The sequence below is a fragment of the Carassius carassius genome, chromosome 5, assembly GCF_963082965.1.
Source record: "Carassius carassius chromosome 5, fCarCar2.1, whole genome shotgun sequence".
NCBI classification, from domain to species: Eukaryota; Metazoa; Chordata; class Actinopteri; order Cypriniformes; family Cyprinidae; genus Carassius; species Carassius carassius.
The window spans coordinates 9,193,805-9,220,771 of record NC_081759.1 but is presented as its reverse complement, the minus strand read 5'-3'; the positions used below and the strand labels follow the sequence as shown (position 1 = coordinate 9,220,771).

General features: G+C 35.3%; 1 protein-coding gene across 4 annotated transcripts in view; it reads right to left on the bottom strand.

Annotated features, from left to right (window-relative positions):
* Window positions 1–669: 669 nt before the first annotated feature.
* smtnb (smoothelin b) overlaps window positions 670–26,967 on the bottom strand; it is a 71,655-nt gene continuing 45,357 nt past the window's right edge. Inside the window, exons 11-21 of one of the 4 annotated variants that reach the window (XM_059549685.1) lie at window positions 14,039–14,194; window positions 13,030–13,105; window positions 12,836–12,868; window positions 11,505–11,678; window positions 10,349–10,411; window positions 10,197–10,260; window positions 8,992–9,165; window positions 8,784–8,904; window positions 7,956–8,107; window positions 4,426–4,594; window positions 1,195–1,334 (exon numbers count right to left, since the gene is read on the bottom strand). In XM_059549685.1, coding sequence (XP_059405668.1) covers window positions 4,447–4,594; window positions 7,956–8,107; window positions 8,784–8,904; window positions 8,992–9,165; window positions 10,197–10,260; window positions 10,349–10,411; window positions 11,505–11,678; window positions 12,836–12,868; window positions 13,030–13,105; window positions 14,039–14,194 — 1,161 coding nt within the window. In that variant the 3' untranslated portion in view covers window positions 1,195–1,334; window positions 4,426–4,446. Of the gene's footprint in view, window positions 1,335–4,425; window positions 4,595–7,955; window positions 8,108–8,783; window positions 8,905–8,991; window positions 9,166–10,196; window positions 10,261–10,348; window positions 10,412–11,504; window positions 11,679–12,835; window positions 12,869–13,029; window positions 13,106–14,038; window positions 14,195–26,967 lie in introns of all 4 variants that reach the window. The other 3 variants (XM_059549684.1, XM_059549688.1, XM_059549687.1) reach the window with 3 other exon arrangements.

Genomic DNA, 26,967 nt, shown 5'->3' with positions numbered 1-26,967 from the left:
CTCAATATGATTTCCTAGTTTGAAAATGCAATAAATGACAAACACATTTTTGGTGTCATTTATGGTTTTAATGATTACTGTGTAGGGAAATACTGAGTGAACAACAGTTTTTGAATGAGTGTGTACAAACATTATAATGTTAATATTCACCTTTCAGTGTGAATGAATGTTAATGAGCTCTACTCATGCAACCTTCATGTACCAAGCAAAGTCACTCTCTGGTGTGGCTGCTGCAGTAGCGGTTTCGTCTTCAAAATTAAATTATGTGCAGTCATTAAAACTATTAAAACTACAACAATTTTTAGAACCAAATATATAAACATCACTGACATCTTTTCAGGTGAATTTACTGCTAAAATATTCTTCTTCTCAAATTGACTTAAGACTAGGGTTACTCGTATATACACACATACACTGTTTTAAGTTACACTTTGTTTCTGGCCGAAAGCCATGTTATAAAGATGAACAAAAACAGACCCTTTAAGCTTATGTTTTGGGACAAACTTCACTGCTTCCAAATGAAGTTCAGGAATATCAACAAATCCAAATTATACTCATCCATAAATAAGGACAGATCATAAATGCATCTATACATGCATGTTTTTGTATTTGATATCACATTAAAATGTTCAATTCTCGATAAGAAGAATGAGGCAGACGTCTGATATCTGCAGAGAAACTAACCGAATGCTCTGTGTTCAGTGTAAAACCAGACTTTCAATTAAGTGAAAAACATTTAAAAACATGAGCTGTATCTTGCACTCAGCGGCTGAAACCATAAGCAGTGAGAATAATATTCTTGCAACATTTTTAAATAAACAATATTGCATATAAATGAACATAGAACCTTCATTTCTTTTTGAAACCGAACTAAAACTTCAAGTAAGCTTGTGAAAGCATGCAGGCCTGAGCTCCATTAACAGCAACAGTACCGTAAAAGCTTTTAAAACCATACATATGGGCAATCAATCTAAAATCATGTTTCGTTTTTAGCACATGAAATCAAGTAAGACGCATCTTGGGAGTTACAATAAATATAACATGCAATTTTCATTTTTTTTTGGCCAACTACTGTGTGTTTAAACAAACTAGTATAAGTAACATCCATAAAAATGTAACAGGATCAGAAAAAAAAGGGTTTAAAACACGAATCGTAAGAGCGTGTTGAGCATCAGAATTTCGAGGTCTGCTGCGCCCGTGCCATCATCATCTCATGCTTGCGCAGATGGTTCACCAGTGACTGAACATACGTGAACACACACTTGGAGTCTGGTTTCTTACCCATGATCATCATGTCCTCCACCTCCAGCAGGGGCATGCAGTCAGCATAGGCCCTAATGAAAAGACAAGCACAGACCAATTATAAAACAATGGAAACAATGCACACTAAATAATGCTTTATATACGCGCTACACTAACTGTTGATATACCTCACCAACAGGGTGCAGCACTGCCATTCAATACAGAATTGACTATGTACTGGAGAATAAAGCAACTCCTGCTGCTTTTGAAGCAGTGCAGTTAAAAATGTATTGTCAGCATACTGTCAACTACCACAGACATTCATTTCAATTTGTTTGTGAAAAAAGTAGTGAGTAAAAATAAAAACTGTTTTAACAGTAATGCACCAACAACATAACTTGATATGAGGTACTGCACCAAAATACAAAAAATGAAATATGTTAACATGAAATTGGTTATGAATTGTGTACAGTTCCAAAATTTCAGGATGATTTACACCAGGACATTTCATAATGGGGCGTGTAAAAAATTTAAAGGGGGAAATACTTAAATACAAACTAAATATGCATTTTTTTAAAAAAGTTGTATTTATAATAATGTACTTTTAGTATTATTCTACATAAAACTAGACCTTTTTAATGTATTTGGAAACTGGCATAAATATATATATATATATATATAAAAAATTACAAAATATATTTTAATTCTCAAATCTAAATACATTGTAATACTCTTTAAATTATAAATAGAAAATATACATTTTGATTTTTCATTGTCCACAAAACTATATCAAGCTCAATGTAATTCTTTTCTCTACATCAAAATACAAAGCTACTTTATATATTATGCGAGCAGATCATGATGTTATTTTAGTATCATTGATATACAGCTTATCATTTTTAATATTTTGAATTTAATTCGATTTTATTTGTTGTTGTTTGTTGTAATTTTAGGTCAAATCTTACCAACGTTGCTTCATCGTTTGTTTGTTTTTTGTTTGTTTGTTTTTTACTTAAAATGTGTCTAAATCATTTTTATTAAATTATTTACATTTATTACATTTTGGAGTTTCAGTTTGATCTTAGTTTGATAAGCCTAATGTGATGGTCCTTGATAGAGTTTGGTATAAATGCACTTTTCTGTTTTTAAACCCTTCAAAATGCACGGTTCAATTGACTTCCACTGTAAGTGCATTACTGTAAACTTATTTTAACAAAATTACAAATGATTTTGCAGTAACTGAAAGCATTAAAGATGCTGTAGACAAATTGCACTGAATTCTGAATTATTTACCCATTGTTACTCTTCTAAGTCAGGCAAAAGATAGCAACAACAACAACAAAAAAGCTAGCTGTGATAGCAAACACTCAGCATGTGCCAAGAACAAGCTTCTGTTTAGTGTCCGGTGTGCTCTTTACACTGGAAGCATGAGCAGGCCAGTCTTTGATGGGCTGGTTTCACATCTCTAAGAGCAGGACCATGTTTGGGCATCAGCGTCTTCACTGCTTCAGTCTGTCGTTTCATACGCTTTCTCTCTGACAAAAGCGGGTGAGCTGGCAGATGCACAATATTTTGTTATGCTAATTGTCAGAGACTTACTAACAGCACGCTGATAAATACCAATTCCTGTAATTGTGCGCATGTGAGACCCAAAGGCCTTACCTTTTAAGCTTAATGTCCAGGTGTGCTATGACTGGATCAAATATCTTGACTTTTATTTGGCACCAAGTAACTCTTAAAATATCTGGAAATATCAAATCTGCTAATATATGCTGTTTTCCCAAATTTAATTATTGCAGTTACTTTTAACCAGCTTCTGTTTTTCAGTGGCTGTATGAAGTCAGTTCACACAGGTGTAGGTGAGTAGTACTTGGCACATCATGTAATATTAATATTTCTTGTGTAGTGTTTCTTAAACAAATACATCGCCAATGCATAGTACAGCGTAATTTTTTTTTTTTAAAGTACAATACTTGTCATAATAATGTTATATAATTTATTAAATATGTGCTGCATGTTTCAGGGTTCAGCACAGCTCCGTGTTCATTTACATGCATGCAGCTCATGATACAGAGTTTCTCAGTCTTAAAGCAGCTTTGTTAATTAACTGTGAACGGAGTGATTCAGACATGCTTAAAATACTTGTTTTTTTATCATGAGCTGAGAAAACGAACACAGTGCTGCGCTTCAGTCTGAATCAAGTTACAAATATATTTGCCAGCAAACCACCAAAATTGCAATTTTACAGTGTACTATAAATACATTTTAATGCAATATATTTATCATGTTTAATATAATTTTATTTTTATTTATTTTATTTTTATAGTCATACTCAAAGAGTCAAAAATGAAAACTGGACTGCTGTAGGAAAACTTAAGCAGGAAGTTTTTTAATTTTTAAGTAAATTAATCTTTTTAGTTTTTTAACTTTATAATTACTGAAAGAGGTTTCAGTTAGTACTTCTGAAGAATAAACTCAAATTCTTAATTTTTACCAAACCTGCACAGCCCTAAAAGTATTGTCCACACTCAAACAATACAAATAAAACAAAATACAATAAAATAGTACTTGGAGTACATATAAAAAAAAAATCTATGCAGATATGCTTACCAACAAAATCACCCCAATCATTAAAAAAAAAAAAAAAAAAAAAAGTATTCTTTCCAAATATAGCTATTTTATCTGGTGAAAATTCCTGTATTTTTTCATACTGCAAAAACTAAATATTGCATGGTCAGTTTTACCCAGGACCATGCAGCCCTATAGTGCACCATTAACATGATGCCACGTGTTTGATATTTTAATATCGAAGGCTGTGATATTCATATATTTTTAGCATGCAAATACTTTTTGGGGGTCACTATATGTGGTATTTACTGATTTAATGCGTCTATTTTTACCATTTTAAAATATGAGTTCATTTTAATTCAGCAATAAAATTTTTTTTCTCCAAACAATTAAAACCGAATCAATTTTAAAATGTAAAAATTTTCCTGATTCTCGAATTCCCAGTCTCTTCCGGATCATTACCACTACTCTGATTTATTTTTATTTTACTATCTATTTTTTCATTGCATGTAAGGAAATGTTTTAAAGGTTAGTTTGCTCCATCATGTTTCATTCTTGCCAGTGCCAAGACTGACTGAGCTGAGTTTCTCCTCAAAGATTGGATCTGGCTCTCACCGTTTGCTCTGAGTTTTGACCCTAGGAGGAGTTTTTGGTTTTGACCAAGCCCTTCTGCACCAATCCCCTGTAGAACTCCTGGAGGTACGTGTACACGCACTTCCAGTCCGGCTCCCGCATCCGCACCATATCCTCCACATCCAAAAGCTGCGGACAGTCTGCCAGCTTCCTACTCTCACGCCGAGGTGGGGGACAGAGGAAGGGAAGAGGACAGAAAAAGGACAGAAACAAGTGGGATATACAAAGCCAGTGAGGAGAGAGAAATGAGACACACAAGACAAAATCAAAAAGCCAACATTAAACACTGTGATGACAGCATATGTGTTTTCATGCCTTACATTCATAAAAAATATATGTGCAAAGACAAACAACATCAAAAAGAGCAACAATTCATCCATTCTGTGATCTCATTATGCAAATGTGGCTGTGAACAATAACATACAGTATGGAGACAATAACGGCAATGCAAAAAGAGATGGCTAAACATGTAACCCTTCGTCTCCAGACAAACACTGTTTGTCTGACTGTTAAACAGCCTGTAGAAGCTTAGTGATGGGATCATGCTGGAGCAGTGGAGACTGACCTCTTTAAAGGCACACATCTGGTAATGCTTGTAAAGTTCCACCAGGAACTGAGTGAACAGCAGATTTCCTTAAATAAAGCACACGCATCCATAATAAAACATGCCTCACACAGCTCATGGGGCATCAATAAAGGCCTCATGTAGCGAATCCATGCGTTTTTTGTAAGATAAATATCCGTATTTCAAATGGATGGCGCACACCTTTTGAGATATGTTAGTCCCACAATTGTTTAAGGAAGCAAAGTTTCCTTACTTTAGTAAAGTAGTCTCCTCTTGGCTTATATCGAAATCCCCCTACATTTTTCATTACAGATCCTCATTTTGTGCTTTAATTCATGACTGGTGTTTTTAGTTTTGTTCTCTCTCTACGTTCGTCACTTATCACGCAACGTCAACGGCCTACATCATCCACCGGAAATATGGATATTTTTTTGACAAAACCAAATGGATTCGCTACAGGAGGCCTAGATTCACAGCTCGGAGCCATGTGAGGCACGTTTTATTATGGATGTGCACGCCTTATATAACATGTTTTGGACTGTTGAACAGAAACACCCATCCACTGCAATGATAGTGCTTTGAAGTGCTAGGACAATTTTTTATGTAACTCCAATTGGATTCATCAGAAAGAAGAGAAGAAGAGAAGTCACTTATACCTAGGATGGCTTGAGGGTGAGTAAAACAAAGGATAATTTACAATTTTACCCTATAAATATAAGGTTGTTACAATTTTTTAATGAAGATAAATTTACATCTGCACCATGCCATAAAAGTCAGGGAGCACAAACCTGTTTCATGACTTGAAACAATATCAGCCATTAGAATGCAGAAACTAATGAATTAATTACTTAATTAATTATTAAAAAAAAGATTTTAATTGCATAGCATTTTTCATTTTCATTTTTTCATGCATCATAATAATATTTTTGCCCATATCACCCAGCTCTTCCTCACACAACAACATTCCATGAAGCAAATTCATTAGTTTTCAATGAGTTGAAATTTAGAGTCCAAAATTCTCGCCTGACATTTTCGCAAGTTAATTAAAAAATAAATACGACATCATGTTAATGTTAATCACGTTTACACACTGCCTCCGAAACCTTCGTCCGTCATGAAAAAATTCAGATTAGGTTCAGTTCACCACGTTTTCACATCGGTAGCAAGGATTTTGATAGGAAAAGATGACGAATACGAGAAGAAGAAAAAAACGCATACGAAAATTTCAGACTCAGTGTGCAAGAACCTTAAATAATTGAAAAGTGACAATGTGGCAACTACCACTGGAAATGATGACAGCAGAGCTCGAGATCTGCCAGGACTAGTAACTAGCAAACAACAGTATACTTAAACTTAAATAACCGTATATGAATTCACCTTCAGGCCACAACAGCAATTACAGATGGTGCCTTTAATGATGACAACAGTTGGGGTAGTGAGATAAATCAGTGCTCGCAGTTAGGTGGAGGAAAATGAAATGAAAAAGTGTCTGGAATTACCTGGACACAGACTGACCAAAGGGGAAGCAAGTCAAGGCCTATTCTCAGGTCAGCAAACAATACTGACTCTGAATAATGCTCTTCCTATTCTGGGGAAACTCGTGAGCATTCAGCTGGATGTTTCTCTTTTAGAAATGCATGAACGTTAGGTTAACTGGGAAACCAGAAAGGAAATAAGCAGAGGAGGAATTTCTATCATAATTTAAAAAGCTAGTAATTAAGGTTTGTTTATCTAAGTGGAACGAACAAGGAAATGACAGCTATTAAAAGATGATTAATCTGAGAGGACTGGAGATGCAGATCAGTAGAACTTGTTAAAATGTCGGCTGTATTAAACAAAGCAAAACTTTTTCAAAACCATTTACTTTTTAATTACTCACCAAGAATGCATTACAATAATCAAAAAACACAGTTAAGATATTTCTAATGTTATAAGATTCTATTTAAAATAAATGTTCTTTAAAAAAAAAATGCATCATGATTTCCACAAAAATATGGAGCTTTTATCAAGATTGATAATGATCAGAAATCATTTTTGAGCAGCAAATAAGCATATTAAGAATGATTTCTGAAGGATCATGTGACACTAAAAATGGGTGTTATGATCACAGGAATAAATATATTCACAAAATCTGTTACTCTAAATGGTTATAATATTTCACAATATTACAGTTTGTACTTTTTTTGATCAAATAAATGCAGCCTTGGTGAGCAGAAGAGACATCTTTCAAAAACATTTTTTTTTAAATCCTACAGAGCCCAAACTATGTATATGAAGGCAGGTTACTAGAAACATGGGAGAATTGACTAAGAATCAGCTGCGCCTGCTGATAGCATCATATATTTGCACACGCTCTCTGCATGGTTTCAAAATCTGATTCAAAAAATTATTCAAAATAGGTTTGCCACTAAAAAAACCTACAAAAATACGAGCTGAACACAATTTGCATGGCATATCTCAAGACGGTTCTGAGCAGTAGGCTGTATCGGACGCAGCAGACCACTTCAATCTGGCATCGTTTACTGAGACTGTACAGCCTCACTCCACCACTGTGATATCCAGGCAATTGATCAGCCCAAGATGCAGAAAGTGCGCATGACACGTCTGGATATTTGCCTGGTTATAACGGAATTAAAACAATGTGCACAAACACTTGCACACAAACAAGCAACCCATTAATTGTACAAGGCCAATGTTTAGAAGAAACTGTGTTTGTGTTTTGTCACTAAAGAAGAACATTCTTACATAAATTGTGACATTAAATGCAACATGTTAATGTAAGAATGCATTAATGAACATTGCTATGAACACACAACTGGTTGAGCTCGACGCCAGAAGCAACCGTTTAGTCAAATTTGAATTGCATTTCTGTTTGTCATTTTATTGGTTCTGAATTCTTTTTTGTTTTTTGTGTTTGATCATGTGATATATGCAACTCTGGACTCACTCTGCTGTGCTGAAGGCCACCTCAAAGTTCTGCCTGCGGTTTGCAGGACTGAGGCTGGAGTAATCGAAGGCCTCTGGAAAGAAGTTATGCACCAGAGCACAGAACGCCATGCCATCACTCCAGCTGGAGGAGAAGTTCTGGATATCCACATTCTTAATAAAATGGAAGAGAGAGAAACAATATGAAGACAGAGAACAACGATTAACTACCATTCAACCATTTGGGGTCAGTAAGATTTTTAAATGATTTAGAAAAAAAAAAAGTATCTTCTGCTCACCAAGGCTGCATTTATTTGATCAGAAATACAGTAAAAACAGTTATATTATTAAATATTATTACAATTCAAAATAACTGTTTTCTATTTGAATATATTTTCCTATAGTTTACTAACACTATTGATCAATCTAATACATCCTTGCCAAAAAAAAAGTATTAATTTCCTTATAAATGGCTTACAGACCCCAGCCATTTGAATGATAGTGTAATTAAACAAATACAGCAAGGCTTAAAGAAATAGTGTGATTAGGAAATTAGAAATGAGTAAATAATGTCTTCTATTTCAGTCTGTTCCTCATATGAAGCTACTTTAGTACTTTGTACAGCACACCATTGAACTAAATTCCAAGTTGAGGACTGTTTTTAGGACAGTTTTGTGCTGATTTTACATTTTTGGAGCTAGATAGCTCTATATCTCATTCCCTTTTAATTGTAAGCACGTGCTAAATAACGGTGTTTAATGAAAGAAAGAAAGTCCAAAATGCTTTGGAACATGAGGGTGAGCAAATGATGACTGAGGTTTTCATTCAGGATCTGATTTTCTCCAGTTACCTCATAGGAACGGGTCTTGGATCTGCACCAGTCCAGCAGCATCTGTTTGATGGAGTTCGCATTGGGGACACCAAAACTTGTGGAGCGCTGCACCTTGTTTACTTGAGTAATGGCTGAGTTGCTACAGTCAGAAAGAGAAATGCTGTTGAACAGGTGGTATTTCTGTGAGCTAAATGAGCCTGAAAGTAAGTGAAAACCACAGGCTCACCCTCCAGAGCCTCCAGTGTTCCCGAGCTTCTCAATCATGGCTTTTCGTGCCTGTGCTGCAGATGTTTTGGGTAACGTCTGAGCCCTCATCAGCTCTGATCTCTCCGCCTGTCTGCGCTCAAGAGCTGATGTTCTGCTGGAGCTACGAGATGTGTTGTCCTCACGGTCAAAAACACTGAAAGAAACAGATAGGAAAAGTATATAAGAAAGAGTACATTACAGAATAAATCCCCCAACTATGACGAAAGACCTTAAAGGTCCTCAGACTCTATGCTCATGCGGGTTGCCAGATTGAGGACATGCAACAGGAACATAATGGAAGACAACAAGCCTTGCAATAGAAGGTGATGAGTTGATTTATCGGTGTTTTAATATATTTTTAGGTCGGGTAGAATATGCAGTCTCTGACCCAGTTCGTTTGCTGGCCTGCAGACACATGACTCAGCACACAGGCAACCCGGGTTGGCTAAATTGGCTGTTGGGGAAATCACAGACCAAAAAAAAAAAAAAACTGACATTCTGACACGGAACACATTTCCATGTAGAATAACTGGCTTTAGCTAAGTTCTTCAGAGAAACAAGTATGTGAACTTGCATGTTTCCTAAATAACATTTAGCATTTTTATTTCTTTAGTACAGTCCAAAAAAAAACAACAAATAGCAATAATGTTGAAAGATTTGTAGTCAGTGTGCTGCTTCATATTTTTGTGGAAACTGTGATACAGTACATTGTGCGCATATTTCAAGTAAAGGACTGTTAAATGATTTTGAACTATTAAATGACAAATTCACTTTTAATTGTAAGCACATGCTAAATAGCGGTTTTATGAAACAAAGTAAGTCCAAAATTCTTAGGAACAATTTGAGGCTGAGCAAATTATCACTGAAGTTTAATTTTTCATTCAGGATCTGATTTTCTCCAGTATTTATTTGAAATCTTTTGTGACATTATAACAACCTTTACTCTCACTTCTGATCGATTTAATGCATTGTTGCTGAATAAAAATCGACCTCAAACTTTTGAACAGTAGTGTATCTTCAGTAGGATGGGATTTCATTTTATGTTGGTATTACATTAACTGGCATTACTGTGTTATATAAGGCCTGAATAGTTATTTGGGAATTATTTAAAAATAAACTACGGTGTATAAAATAAGACCAGGACCAAAGAGAGTTCATGTTGTTGACTTTAAAGCACTGACTCACCTGCCAACCTTCCTAGTGGACGTGGTGCTGGAGTAACTGTAGGATTTTGTTTGCACTGTTCCTTCTGAAGAGGAGATAAGAGAAAAGTGGGTTTGACATGGGGGCTGGTAGAAAGGAAGACTGAATACTGAGCACAAACAGAATAAACTTACTGTCTGACTTTTGAACATAGCTGGATTCCATGATAGTGCTGCGGGACGTTCTGCCATTATCATCTGCCCACAAGCAATGACAGTGTCACAGTCAAATTACACACTAGAACAAGAGGCTCGTTGAAAAATCAGGCAGTATTAAAAAAAACTGGACCCCCCCAGCTGTAATTGTTGTTACTCATTTTAAAGTGGCCAGCCAATCATAAAAGAGAAGAATTTTACTATAACACTACAATATTTTCCAATTTCTACTGAATGAAGAGATTCCATGAAATGTCCATGTTTACATAAACTACAGAAAACTCACTGTGATGAACAAAATATTTTAAAATTTTTTTTCAATGTGAAAAATTTTAGTTGAATGCATCCGTAAATAAAATGTATAAGAGGAAACAATTTGGTTTAGGAACAATACTAGATGTTTATTAGCATGCATATTACTACTACATTTGCCTTTTATTAGTACTTACAAAACACATATTAATAACTTATTCTGCATGGACATATTCTAGAATCTTATCCCATACCTAAACTTAACAGCTACCTCACTAACTATTAATAGGCAGCAAATTCATATTTTATTGAGACAAAACATATCTAAAAATGACCAGTATCAAGTTAAATAAAATCAGTGGATTTAATTACATACTTTTGTAGCATTTGTGTGCATTTACCAACACAAATCAGTCCTTAAAGTGTTTGAGATACTTGAGAAAAAGACTAAATATATTTTACAAAAGTATTTTTGAGACAAATCTAACCAACGGACAAAAAGTTATACAATGTAAATGTCTTAACCCATTTCCAAACTTTTACTCCTATACCAAAAATTACAGATTTTTAAGATACGTGCACCAATTTACAGGTCAAAACTGACCTGAATGCAATTTTAAAGGTACACAAATGCTTCATTATTTTAGAGGAGAGTTTTAATAGTAAACATTTTCATGAAGGGCTCTTAAAATGTAAAAAGGAGTCTACTGACGTGTCTGCTGATATTAAATACCTAAACATTAATTAATTCCCAAGGTCTTGTAAAACAAAACGAAGAATGTTTTTGTTACAAAATCTTGAACATAAACCTTACATTTTAAGGGGACTACAGAGAGAAAAAAAATCCAGCCAAGTAGAGTTCACTACATTACTGCTGTGCTACCTGAATGGGAAACACGATTGGTGACGTGACTGATAGTGGAGCCGTCTGCAGAGCACTCGATCTTCTTCATCACGACTTCACTGGTGTCTGCACCCCCCCGGGCTTTCTGAGATCTCCCCTCCCGCTGCTGTCTGAGCTCCTGCAGACGCAGATCTCGTTCCCTGTCTCTCTGGTCTGAGGACGCAGGTAAAATGAACAGCGTCAGCAAAAGTTGTTAGGGTTAAGATGGAGAATGGATCAGGGATGCACAAGATGTGTCCATATTAGTACTTTTGCAATGATCAACATGGGCGAGACTATCTGACTAGGGAGTGTGTCCAAGAAACTTGTCTGAAAACCTTATTTTGCAACTCTAGTGACACAGAAATCACACACTTCACACTCCATCACTATCATGTTTAAAGCACTTGTGTGGAAACGTTAACATTTTAGATTAACACTATACTAGGGTTATGCAATATTTACCATCACAATATCACAATTGTTTTTTAAACAGTTTGCCAGCTGACACGTTCTTCCCGAATATCAGCACAATTGCAAGTTGTAATATTAATGCGATACTAAACGTGATAATGATTTTTTACAACAATTCAATAAAAATAACAATACACAAACATAACATTGTGAGTTACATTTTAAAAACAATATTATCGATATTACCATGATTATCAATGCTATATTTCACCACCACCCACACTTTTTTTTATATTATTTATGCAGTCGTAACTGCAATGTAAATAATTTACACTGCATTTGTGTTAACGCATTCATTCCACCTCTGAACTACATTTAACAGTGTGTAAATCCAATTTCACTTTGGCATAGCTGTGTTACTTCTGCAGTGCAGAAATGGATTTTGTTGATACCGATTTAATTTTATTGGAAACAGCCATTGTATTTACTGATTCAATTTGAGAATTCAACATAAAAGATAATGCTTGTATCTAAAATATTCAAGGTTCCAGCAATAATTTAGCAAAATAGTGTCTAGCCTAATTATTGACCAAACCCCAGAAAACACTGAGATATAATTTATAGTCAATATTGCACACCACAGATGATCATAGTTCTGTGTGAAGATTTGATCAAGCAAATACAGAGCAAGCAGTACCATATGATAACCAAATAAATATACTTTCATGCATGGTCAAAACATATGACCAGATCACACGTATCACACAAACCACACGTGGCACATAAAAAATACATACAGTATCTTCAAATACAAACCAAGTCTATAGCCAAATGAAGCCTAACTGACCCTTCACTAAGGCCCAGGGCATTAGCAAAGGGACAGTAGGGCAAAAACACACACAATCAAAGAACCCTACCCATTTCCTCCTGTGTGCATCCCAGCCTAGGCTCTGAGAGCAATGAGAGAGAAACAGCACTCAACAAAAGGGAAGTAAAGAAGACAGTGAACAGATACACTTTCTATGTTGACGCCCCTCAGTACATAGAGAGAATAAAGAAAGAACAGAAGGAGAGATGAGTGCTGTGCAAGAAAACAAATAGAGATAATCACCTCGCTTTTTCTTTCGCAGTTCTCTCATTGCAGTCCTGATCATTTTCCTTTCTTCAAAATCTTTGCAATCATCAAGCTGTAAAAACAAACAAACAACACCACTCAAAGAGACCATAATAATAATAAAAATAAAGCAACTCATTTGTACTTAGAAGTGTCTTAGAAAAAAAAAGTGTCTTAGAAAATTTAAATCAATATATTGTTTTCTGTAAGTGAGTAAACAAGATGATTTTCACATCATTTAGAAAGAAAAATTCTAAGCTACAAGCTCCAGTTCTCAAAAATCCCGGGAACCATTGTTCTTTATGTGTTTTATGGCCTTATTCAAGTGATTTAACATTTTTAGCTTTTCACTAACCACGCATTACATTTTTTTTCTCAAAAATACAATCATGTACATGCATGCATTTCACATATTATTATAGCCCAGTTTGTGCTGATTACAGTGAGATTAGACTTTACCTATTTAGATATTTATAAGAAACTGAAAAATGCACAAATGTCAGGGCATTGACAAAACTTCTCCAGGCCCCAAAAATACCCTTAAACTCCAGAGGGTTAAAAGAAAGAACAGGAACATTTTGTGTTAAAGAGGGTGGCACATGATCAATGAATTCTGTGAGCCAAATTTAAACCGATAGTTCATCCAAAAATGAACATTCTCTCAAAAATGAAAATTTTGAAGCATGTATGTAGCCAAACAGTTGATGGTAGCTACTGACTTCCACAGTATTTTTTTTTTAACTGTGGAAGTCAATGGCTAATGGCAACCGTTTAGTTACCAACAATCTTCAAAACATAACCAAGAAAGAAACTCACATAGGTTTGGAACAACTTGAGGATGAGTAAATGATGACAGTTTTCATTTTTGGGTTCACATGTTGTATGAATGAGCATCATGCCTCAGTTTGACACAACACATCTTTGATCATTTTTTTGTTGTTGTTGTTGTTGTTGTTGTTGTTCGTGTTGATATGTAAACCGTAGAAGAGCAGGAAAAATAAATTACCATTTTGTCCAGGATCTCCTCGTCCTCAATCTCCTGCAGCTTCTCTGAGGTCAGTTTATCACTTTGCACCTCACTTTTGATGGAGGTCATGGATGAGCCGTTAGGAAGCACAGGGACATCACTGGACGCCTCGCTCACAGATTCACCCGTCTCCATCTGTGTGTGCAGGGGGGTAAAAGACAGAGATGTATGATACACTATGAAGGGACACTTTAAAAATTATCACAACTTTAACAGTAAAACACTGTAAATATGCTACTACTTTAGCATATATTACCCTACTTTAGTATATATGGTGAGTCACGTTTCATGTCATTTTACTTCTGAACAGCTAATCCCCTAAAGCAGGCTATAATCAACAGCAACACAACTGACATCAGGATTTAAGAGCAGAAATGATAAAAATAGCCATCCAAAAATAAAACTGGCAGAGTGATGGAGAGATGGACAAAAAAAAGAGCAATAAGGGAGCGAAATCCTTAAAGCAGACGGAGGAGATGGAAAAAAGGGGGCTGGTGGAAAGGAGATCTGATCTATGACTACAGCTGTGTTTACACAAAGGCCATGGAAGCCTGCTGACATTTAGACAGGAATGAGCGCGCCGTGATTTCTGTGAATGTCCCTGAGCACCTCAGCCTCCTGCTCTCATCCAAGTCACACTCAGCACTGGAAAATTAGGTATCCACACGGTATAAAATGCTTGTTAAAAAGAAAAAAAACTATGGACAACTTTAAATCTATCTGGAATCTATAAATTGCAGAGATTGATGCTTGTGTTCCTAAGTTGATTTTTTTAATATTTCAGCTCCAAACTGTATTATATATATATATATATATATATATATATATATATATATATACATACACATACATACACACACATATATATATATATATACATATACACATACATACATATATATATATTAGGGCTGCACGATATTGGAAAAAAATGACATTGCGATATTATATTTTTCTGCGATATTATATATATATTGCAATATGAAATCTAATCTATTGTTTTCTTACAAACAAAAATGGGGTGAGCACACTTATATTCTCATTTTAAATGATTTAAACATCGACACCATCGTGTCAATTGATTAATATGTGCGAGGGAGTGAGAGCAAGACAGCGCTCGTGTTGTTTGAAGACGTTGAGCGTGCGGCCGGGGTTCGCTCACTCTCGCTCTCTCTCTCCCTCTGTCTCTCTCTCTCTCGTGCGCTCACTATCTCTCTCGCTCTCTCTCGCGCTCTCTCTGCCCTGTTAAACTGACTTAAAAGCACATGCAAATAAACTTTCACTCTATGATGGTTAAGCTGTGCAATTAATCCTCGAATCACATTCGTCAAGGGCCGGGGAGCAGCTGGCCCGTACAGATAATGAATAACGGATCAACTACGACAGCCTACATCGCACATCTTGCGATGTGACTATCGTGGATTCGTACATCGCGATATCGATGCTTAAACAACACATCGTGCAGCCCTAATATATATATCTCAGTGATGCGCGGGTCAATGTATTAATAACCCGCACCCGACCGACGTTTTAAAAATAAAATATTGTACCCGACCCGCTTCCTGATCCGCATTTTTAAAAAGCAGTAAATGCTCATCGTAGCGTGTTTGGGCCATAGGAACGTAGGCAAAACTAACTAGGCAAAAAAAAACAAACAAAAAAAAAAAAAACAATTTGTACTAAAATAGTCTAGTCTGCTTATGTCTATTTGTATGTTTCTGCAAGGTCAGCAGACATTGAGGCTCGGGTTTGTTCCAATCAGAGCTCGTGAGCGGAGAGTAGGGTGACCAGACGTCCCCGAAAAATTTTGGAAAGTCCCGAAATCTAAACTGTTCTGAATCTGGCCCTAATTGTCCCGAAAATTATACTAAAGCAATATCTTGAGTAGTTATTGTCTGATAAACATTAAAAACTGTCTGCAGAGGTTGAGTCATCCTGCAACCAGCCCCCGCCGGCTGCTCATTGGCTGCAGCATCTTTTTTCTATAAGTTCTAAAAAAAATACAGTGTGTGGCTATAGGCACGAATTTAGATATTTATAAAAAAAAAATCTATATGCACAAAGACAATACGACCTTTTTGTCCCCTTTTTGTTTTAAAAGCTTGATGAAGAGAGCGCAAGTAGCTGCAGCTGCGAGGAGGACAGTGATGCACGCGTACAGGAGTGATTGACAGTTCGCAGCACTGTGTACAAAAAAAATACTCCGCTACACAATTATTTCGTTATTTTCAATTAAGCTTATTAGCGTTAGCGTTACAGAAAGGTCTGATTTACGCAGTTACAACAGTCATTGTTGTTTTTGTTTTTTTTACTATGACATTTGAGTTCGTGATTTTAATGTTGTTGTTTTTTGTGGCAGACTAAAGACTAATGACAGACTGCTGATCTTTGAATAAAAATGTGTTTAGTTAAGGTTCGAAATTCATTATCTTTTATTATAGACTACGAAGTCTAACATCATAAGCCCCCCCATCCCATCACCCAAGACCGCAGTGCAAGTGACCAAGACTTGCAATGCAAGTGATCGTGCCGGTGCCTTATTACATTGTCTTGCCTCTTATTTATTAAATACGGGCAACTGATTGATAAAACATTGATCAAAATTAAGATACAATTTATACAAAACGAAAACCTTTTAAAAAGAGTTTTCTATAAAACAAAACTTAAGTCATCTAAATCATGTTTTACCAAAAACAGCAACGTTGCTCCCCATGCAGTCTTCTTTGCCGCCTCCATCTCTACGTGCAGACTGAGCTCGTGCGTCATCTTCATGCCAGTTATTCAGCCAATAAAGTGTAGGCCTATGTATTTCAAAAATGTGTCTAGTATACTATATAAATGACAAAGGTTTAATTGGCATTTTTATTTCAAACAACCCGACCGACCGCGACCCGAATATCCTTTAGAATATTTTTGGATTACTTGTAACCGCGGGCGACCACAGGCACCCGCTCATTTTGGATCAACCTGCGCATCACTTATAATATATATATATATATATATATATATATATATATATATATATATAATATATATATATATATATATATATATAATATATATATATATATATTATATATATAATATATATATATATATAATATATATATAATATATATATATATATATATAATATATATATATATATATATATATATATATTAGGGATGGGACGGTATGAAAATTTAATATCACGATTATAGTGACTAAAATTATCACGATTATCAATATTATCACGGTTTTGTTGAAACGAGATGAAAGTGTTCAAAAATAGTTGATGCTCATACTGAAAACATTTCAGCAAGTTTTATATTTAATAATCAACAAACAACTAATAAAACAAGCAACTCTATGCACTTAATTTAAAGAAAGATTAAATTCTGTGGCATTTCCTTCCTTACAATGAAAAGTGTAGAAGCATAGAAAAGCATAGAAAAGTCACTGACTTTCGCCATTCCTTCTCGGAAAAAAACAAAAAAAACATTGTGCGCTGCGCTTTCGTCAGACTGTTGCTGGCTGGACATGATTTAATAGTGAGTTATTAAAACCGCGATAATCAAACACGGTTTTAATGATAATTCATTTTTAAACGATATTACTAACCTTCAGCACATTTTATCACGGTTATCAATAAAACCGGTTATCGTCCCATCCCTAATATATATATATATATATATATATATATATATATATATATACACACACACACACACATATATACACACACACACACACACGCACACAAATGCAAGTGAAGCACTAGCACAGTCAAACCCTGCAATTAAGCAATTGTTACGTCAAATCAGTTAAATGCATTAGGGGTGTTATATGAATTTAACAGCATTAGACATTTAATCTCATAAGGTAATGTGCTAACTTTGGCAGCACTATTAAAAATCATTAGTATATAATGCAAAAGTGCTATTCCTAAAATGAGAGTCTGGCATTCATTCACAATTATTTACATCACCAAATATATACAAAGACCTGCAACAGACTTGTGCAGAAATAGACCCGAATGCCCATTGCAAATCTTGTGCCACAACTCTTTTTACATCTTACTAATACCAGCTTAACAAGGCTTTGCTTCATACTAGCAAATTTAGACAGGTGTTTGCCCACTTTTTACCAACTCAAGCATTTTTAAGTGCTACACAAACATTACTTCTCAATATAAAACTCTAATATTGACTTACATTAATTTTTTTAGTGATTAATGAAAAAAAAAAAAAAAATACCACAAACTTCCCTTCTCACTGAACTACTTGTACTGTATCTAGAGTGTAACTTGCCCTAAATCAAGAGATCTCTGGAAAATCTTATCTGACTGAATCAAATCTCTTCCTGGAAGCAAACTCAGACACTAAGACTTTCAATTAATCAGACATAAATGGGCCATATGATTAATTTTGTTTTCAAATGTACTGCGCAAGGCCATAAAATGGAAAAAATTGGTGGTAAGTTTACAGTATGTTTTATTTGTGAAGAAAAAGTATGTCACAAGCTTCAAAGAAAATCATTAACTTGAGCCCCTATATTAAGATGGTTTTCTTGGCAGATTTTCCAGTCCTTGTGATTCACTACGAGTGCAGATGACTAATAATAATAATACATAGTGGAAAATGATGCTTTTAAAACCAAAGCCATCCAAATGATGATAGCAGTTTCATGAAGGAAAACTATTTCCCAGCATTGGTAAGCATAAGTATGCAAAATACTACTTATTTCAATTGGCAAAAGCTTACAATATCCATCTTTCTGAGTCAAAGTTCACCGACCTGAAGAATTCTTTTTTTTTCCGCAAACCACAATGCTAGATGTTATTGATGGCCAGGTGATTGCTATTAGTTTGCTTAGGTGTTCTGAGTAGTAAATAAACACACCCAAATTGAAAGGCCCAAACCAAGTGGTCTCTACATATTGCTCATATCCCATTTTGCTCACTTTATTGCAAAAGCTATTCTTCACCTTATCAAAACTATTAATGTTTACAATCAGACAAATGTTTGAAGTACCTGAAAACCACACTTGAGTAAAAGTACAGATACTTAACAATAAAAATGACTCCATTACAAGTCACCAATTTCAATACAACTTGAGCAGAAGTCATAGAGTATCTGGTTATAACAGTAGTGAAGTATTTTACTTGCACTAAATGTAGGCTCAAAAACACATTAGTCCTCAACATCTAAGAAATGCCAGCAAAAAACAAGCCACAGTTTTTTTTGTGAGAAGAGTGATCATATGATTATTATTATTTTTTTTATATAAATAAAACTGAATTACAATAAATCAACAGCCTCTTGAACATCTACAAACACTGATGTCTCAGTTAAGCTCGAGCACTCAAAAAGGGCACAAGTCAAACAATCCCTTTCAAAATCTGTTAAAGGTAATAATGGAACAACAAAAAAGTGAACAAACAAGTTTTGATAAGTGATTTTTTTTTTATCATATTTACGACGGGGTCTGCATGGTCATGGGTTTATTTATATATATATATATATATATATATATAGACACACACACACACACACACACACACACGAGACAATAAAAAAACACCTTTGTGCACCAAAACCAATTATTTTCTTGTTATAAAAAAGGCTTGATTTTCAAAAGTGAACATTTTGTCTGTCAAAAACAATTTATGGAATTTATTAGATGATGATTTGTTGCATTTAATTAACCTTTAGCAGTGCCATGAAAAATATAACTAGTAAGTTGCATTATTTGCATTACTCATGACAAATGTAATGGAGTAAACAGTACATATTCAAAAATGTAGTCAAGTAGAGTAAAAGTTAAGATCTTTGAAATGCATTAAAACTACAAAAGTAGCCAAAAGGACATACACATTAAAAGTTACTCAAATACTTTACACCACTGGAAAGTTGTCATACATACTATCAATAAGCATATATGCAAAATACTACTTGTTTCGATTTATCAAAAGCACTGTTTAACAGCTCGGTGAGATCATTTTACAAACCACAATGCTAGGTGTTCTTGATGGTTGCCATGGCAATGACTTCGCCAATGTGGATTTTTTTTTTCTGCGACTAAGCATATAATACAATTTTGGTCGACCAAGCCCCTTCTGGTTTACTAAAGATTAGATGACTATTAGGGGACAGCCCTAGTTTGCAGTGCAACTGTAGTACTGGCAGGTCTTTTTTTATATTGACATATGGTGCATCACTTAAGCACTGTATCTGTCATCAGGAAACTTTGAGTAGCCAAAACACCTTTGATCTTCTTGACCCAGATGACAGATCATGACTGCATTAGCGTATATTTGAGGCTCAGACAGCTTTTCCAATTAGTTCGGGATCATTCGATCAACAATGCCTGACCGTTGGACTTACTGACAGCCATGCAACTAAAAATATCTGGCATGGTTCAAAACAGAGCACTAAATATACCACCACAAGTTGTAAAAGAGTGGCCAAAAAACAAATCCTGTGAAGAATGTAAGGTAAGTACAGCCGCAAGAAACAGACAAGCAGTACTTTGCCGGGAAAAGTTTCAAAATGTCTGTTTGGCTTGGAACATCATCCTATAGGTATCCATGTATGAAATTAAAAAGCTATTACTTCTTTCTAGGAAAGAGCAGAGAAAAGTACAGGTTGGCATTGTGTGGTGGATGTCCAGAAATAGTCAGTGACTTTAGTTAGAAGCTTTCTAAATAGCACAGATTACTCCAGACCCAAAGTATTTAAATTTATATTTTCACTGGCACTAGACATATAAATTTATAAAATTCATGCAAGTAATATATATATATATAATACCAGTATATAAAATTCATCCCTTTAGTTATATTGGTCCATATAAATAAATGGTTAAATAAATGGTTATATATATATATATACACACACACACACACACACACACACATATATACACATAGACATTAGACATTTACACACAGCCGGGGTAAAAACACAAAGTAATTACACATAAAATACATAGAATATAAATATACTAAATAAACATTTTAAGAATAATATTGGAAAAAAAACTGCCTATTACAATGTGTCCTAAACAAGGACAGCTCTTAAAAAAAAAATTATAACAATAATAATTCAAATTTGGTTATGATCCCCATTTCTGTCGTGTAGCATTGAATTGAATTTCTTATACCATGAAATAACATTGATCCAAAAATCCCTTATATATTGATCAGCTGTGATTTTGTCACCTTGAGCAGCATTTTTGCTTTCACACAGAAAACTTGAGTCATTTGTGATCAGAAGAGCTGTAGATTATTTCCCACACCACTCCCTGTGGTTTTCTCATCAAGTCTCTCCAAACCCTGCTTCTAATTACCTTCCCACCAGTGCTAAACAGTTTGACCTACATCTAGTACAATTTGTACCTCAAATCACCATCCAGGAAATTGCTTGCAAAGGAAGAGAAAAACAAAGGGCAAACAACATCCATTTTTTTAATCACCACACAATCCTTTATGATAAGCTGTTAGACATTTGTCTGTCATTGCAGTTATCATTGAATTTATAATAAAGCTCAACCAAACCTCTACAGAGTATGCATTAACTCCAGCGGTTCACGTTTGCTAGTACACAACACAGCAATCACTATCTACTCCTCAAATGCTACTCATTTTTTACCTCTGACCCAGACTGCCGTTTACAAGTTTGCCTTAAAATCATGATTCCTGCTGTTCGTGTTCTCTCTCAAGGCTTTCTCTTTCTTCTGTTGCTCTCACACAGAGATGTTAATCCCTCATTTGTGCAAAATAGCCTCGTCAACCTGCTAATGAAGCATCAGTACTTATCCTTTAACAAGATTTCCACACTGCCCCACATGAGTTACAGACGCAACAGGAATAACCAGCAAAAGACACGTTTTCGCTATATTTCAAATTATTTACCTTAGTTATGCAAATAGGAGCAACTTGTCCTGCCATGTGAAAGATAATTGTATTGAATGTGCACTTGTGTACTACTTAAAGGTTTTGAAGTAAACCAAAACTTAAAAATTGGGCTAGCAGATAACAATACTAAATAAAAAAAGACCACTCAACGTGTACTTAAAGAGACACATTCATGACTGTTTCTCAACACATTTATGCCAAGTTCACAAAGCATGATTTTAACCTGAATTTCACTCGCCGACAGGTTTCGCGAAATTGCCAACAAATGCCCATATTTCGAGGCAAATTGGTGCTCATTCATATAAATGACAATCACACAGTGTGAATTATCAAAGTCGCAATCTGAAAGAGTTTCAGACACTCAAGAAATATTTGGCATGGTAAATATCTGGACCCATTCTTGCTGTGTGAAATGAGTTCTGACTGAAAAACACATCAACGATGACCAACAGCCAATGAGAGCGTAAGATACAGGGCAGCGGGAAGCTAGTAGAGGAGTTATATGAAACATAGTTTGCAGACCAGACAGAGTTGTCTGCGATTCTTCCTATTGTCAAGTCAAGTCACCTTTATTTATATAGCGCTTTAAACAAAATACACTGCGTCAAAGCAACTGAACAACATTCATTAGGAAAACAGTGTCAATAATGCAAAATGACAGTTAAAGGCAGTTCATCATTGAATTCAGTGATGTCATCTCTGTTCAGTTAAATAGTGTCTGTGCATTTATTTGCAATCAAGTCAACGATATCACTGTAGATGAAGTGACCCCAACTAAGCAAGCCAGAGGCGACAGCGGCAAGGAACCGAAACTCCATCGGTGACAGAATGGAGAAAAAAACCTTTGGAGAAACCAGGCTCAGTTGGGGGGCCAGTTCTCCTCTGACCAGACGAAACCAGTAGTTCAATTCCAGGCTGCAGCAAAGTCAGATTGTGCAGAAGAATCATCGGTTTCCTGTGGTCTTGTCCTGGTGGTCCTCTGAGACAAGGTCTTTACAGGGGATCTGTATCTGGGGCTCTAGTTGTTCTGGTCTCGGCTGTCTTTCAGGGCATTGTATTGTAAAGTCATGCAGTGTGTAACCGATCGCCGATGTGAAGACCGCAGCAATTGAATGCTACCCCAGATAGTCGTGCAGTGTATAAACAATGGTGATCCGAAGATTTGACAATCGTGCAATGTGAACTGAACATTAGGTATACTTACAAAACGTACACTTTGTAACAATGTCAAATGAAGAGTTTTGCTTAAAGTACATTTTAAATCATTTCAATTATCTTTTATCATGTTTTAAAAATATTCTTATTTTGATGTGTTGACTAATACTAGAGCATGTTTTTGAACCGTGTGTTATTTGATAAATTTAAAGCTGTTAAAATTTACTAAATGACATGTATTGACATGTAAATGTATTTGTAATGATTACAAATGTGTAATTACAAATATATTTAAATATAAGGCATTAAAGTTCCCATAGAAATTAAAATATATTTTAGCTTACCACAAATGTTTGTCTATATATATTCAGCAGTACACTTTAACCATATCTCAAAGTCAACAGACACAATTATTCATTTACATATAAAGGTGTGATTAAGCCCAACTTAAATCTCCAAATTGCAAATAATCAAAAATAACATTCAATTAAATTAAATATCCAAAAACATTACATTCGGTTCACACTTAACCTCTCAAGCTCTGTCAGGTCGCACAATTGTATTCAGGTTTCTCCAGAGATGTTTGATTGGTTACTCCAGTCAATGTGTAGAAATCTTTCAAATATAATCCAGAGAAAATAGATGCATCTGAGCTAAATTTCAAATGTTTTAGTGAAGGCTTATGTCAGTGTGATAGTCAAGGTTAAATTTGCTGTAATCACAAAACTGTTTGTCATAATGGTTTAAGGAGCACTTTAGCAAATGGTTGCAACATAACAAAAATTTAAAAAACGGTCTGAATACTTTCCACTGTACTTTAAAAGAATATACTTTTAAAGGTGCTTCAACTAAGTACTGTGTTATGGAATGTGATACTTGATACTGTTTTATTGTAAATAATTTCCATGTTATCACAAATCAGACTTTTTTTTTGTCAGTTGGCCATCCTTAAAAATATTATTGTTTGCCGTAACCCGACCGACCCTGTCAATTTAGCACCGACTCAATTTTTTTTTTTTTTTTTTGCTTTTAGTCCGACCGACTTGCCGATTGTAAATTTGCGTTAAGACCGACCAATTATTTTTTTACTCTTCAAACAACTAATACAAACGCAATAAAATAATATTAATTATATTTAAGTAAGTATTGTAAATATATAAATTGCCTTGGCCTACATACAAATGAAGGCTATCTTCTTTAATAAAAAAAAAAACCCTTGACGTCATCTGTGTTTACACGGATGTCACCCTGTGGCCTGTGCGTTCGCTTCGTCTCAGACTCTCATTCACTGTCAGAGTCAACGGTTCGCGCTTGGTAATGATGGCTGCGGCTGCTGTAAACTAAATGTTCGCGGTCACTGTTCAAAGTCATACGGGTTCGGGCACCATAATACATCTAAAAACATTCATTAAAACAGCTCGACACCACTTTAACTTGGCACAAAGTTCTGGAAAAACTGTGCCCAGATCTTTTCCCATCCCTTCTCCTCTCTAGTCTAAAACCGTGACCGTGTCGACTGTCACTTTATGTTCGAAAATCTATTGCACGAATCAAGCACGAATCAACCAACACAAGTTTCGAAAACGAAAATAAGAAAATGATTTTAACGAACTTTTCTTGGAGCGCGTCCAGGTATTTTTTTTTTTTTTGAACAGGCGTCACACAGCAGCTGCAGCTTCGGACAAACACGCATAACAGCAAATAATACTTCTGCACAATGTTTCTCTTTTTACAACAGAAATGTGAATTCAGCCGGTATTCAGTCTCATACAGTTTCGGGCTTGAATCGCCTAGGGCTGTCAAAATAGCTGAAAAAACTAAATTCAAATGTTTTACTTAAATATGATCAAAATTCGAATTGTATTCGAATTTTAAATGCATAATTTCAGTTAGGGTGAAGAAAAGCTTTTTGCTTCTCTTCTGAGGCTCAAGATAGCGCATCGAGCAAAATATTACTGCATGTTTATTCAAAGCATTAGAATACATGACTGAAAAAAACATAATATTTAAAATAATGTTTATGAACCAATTATTATTTATTAAGTTGCTTAAAGAACTATAAACAAAACAGCATCATGTATGCATGCATTGTTAAATAAATAAAAAGGGTGGAAAACCAGTCACACAGGATAAATTTTTTCATTTAAAAACATGAGATGCGCGAAATATGCGTTCTGTGTGAACGGCTTGTTTTCAGTTTTGATGTAAGCAAGATCTTCTCCACATTGATTTTTTTTTAAGTGGCTTCAACTGGATAGGCTAACATAACCTTATAATACAATGACACATATATTGTCATCGCATCTCGTGCGCGTACACGAGGTGAAAGATGAGAAAGCAGATACTGCGTGTCGAGCTTGTCCGCCTTTGAAAGTTGTGTAGACACAGGTGTGCGCGCGGCGAGATGGAATGGAACACGTACCGGGGCTCATAAGGCAGCTTCCTTAATGCACACCTAAAATTCATATGCGCATTCGAATTTGGATTTTTATTTTAAATTCGACGAATATTCGGGAAATTTTTTTTTTGATAGCCTAAGAAAATCGCCTATGCATTAATTTTAATTTGACATTTTGCATGTAACTTCACGCCAATAAATCATCAGAAATATTGGTCTTTACCAATAAATTGAATCTTGAAAGGTGTTCAAGTTTTTGAAAAACGGCACCGTTATCATTTCCGTGTAAACACCTTATATGGGAATCTTTGAAATATTGACGTCATGTAGGTGCATAGTTTGTGTTAGGTACGTAAACATACGCAGTACATGTTGATTTTAAAAGGGAAACGGGAACCAACAAAGTCGGAGTATATGGTACTCAGTGTTAGCGGCCCGCCACTATATCAAAACTGACTGCCACAAATACATTTTCCAAAAGGCTTTGACTTTGTTGAATAAACATGAGCACTGCACATTTCAAGATCGAAACCTGGTGCAGGTGTTTTTATATCACTGTATTTCTGAAGGAAACAGACTGTCATTTTAATTTAATCCCACATGTAATGTCTGATAAAGCAGCATTTGTGAGCGAAGCACTGCTTTGTGTACAGACGTACACAAGGAAACCACAATCTCTAGCATGCCAACAGCACCTCCTGCTGGCAGAGAATTAATTTGCATAAATATTCCGCCACAAATAGAGTGTAAGTCTGAGGAAAACACTAGTCCTCTTGTAGCTGCTCAAGAGTTTGCCAACGTTTCTTCAGCAAAGTGTGGATTTACTTCAATATTACAACCAACAGCGGAGACAAATCATATACATCATATAATCATCACTTCCCTAGAGGTACTGTTCACTAAGTGACATTGACAACTACTGGCCTGGCATACGTAATACAGCATTTTTGGCCATTTTCACGGATGTGTGTAAACGCGAATCATTTTGAAAACTTTGTGTACACGTGTAAACATAGCCTAAATCCAATCTGAATGGTTTGTATAAATACTCTTTTTACTAAAGTGCTTAAGTGTACTTCATTTTCACAAGGACAAAATGCCAAAACTTCCTCAATTGTTTACAGGTTTGCAGATGTTGTGCTTTTAAGTGTTTATATGTTCTGTGCAGTATTAGCTATTGGGGAGACTGGATGACTGCAACACACACACAAATTTTCAACTGCAATTAAATGTGGCATTGTATCAGACTTACTACCAAAATTGCAATGATGCCTATCAAGTTACAAGTCCAACATCTCTTACCACTAGGCCATAACTGCCCCATTTTGTTCATGCTCATAAAAGTTGCTGTTTTTAAAAAGTGTGCATTTCTTTTTGTGTTGCCATGTCTGCATTTTTCAGCTTCGTTTTTCATAAAGATGCTTATTTATGGCCAGTCATGTTGTTTTATGTTCA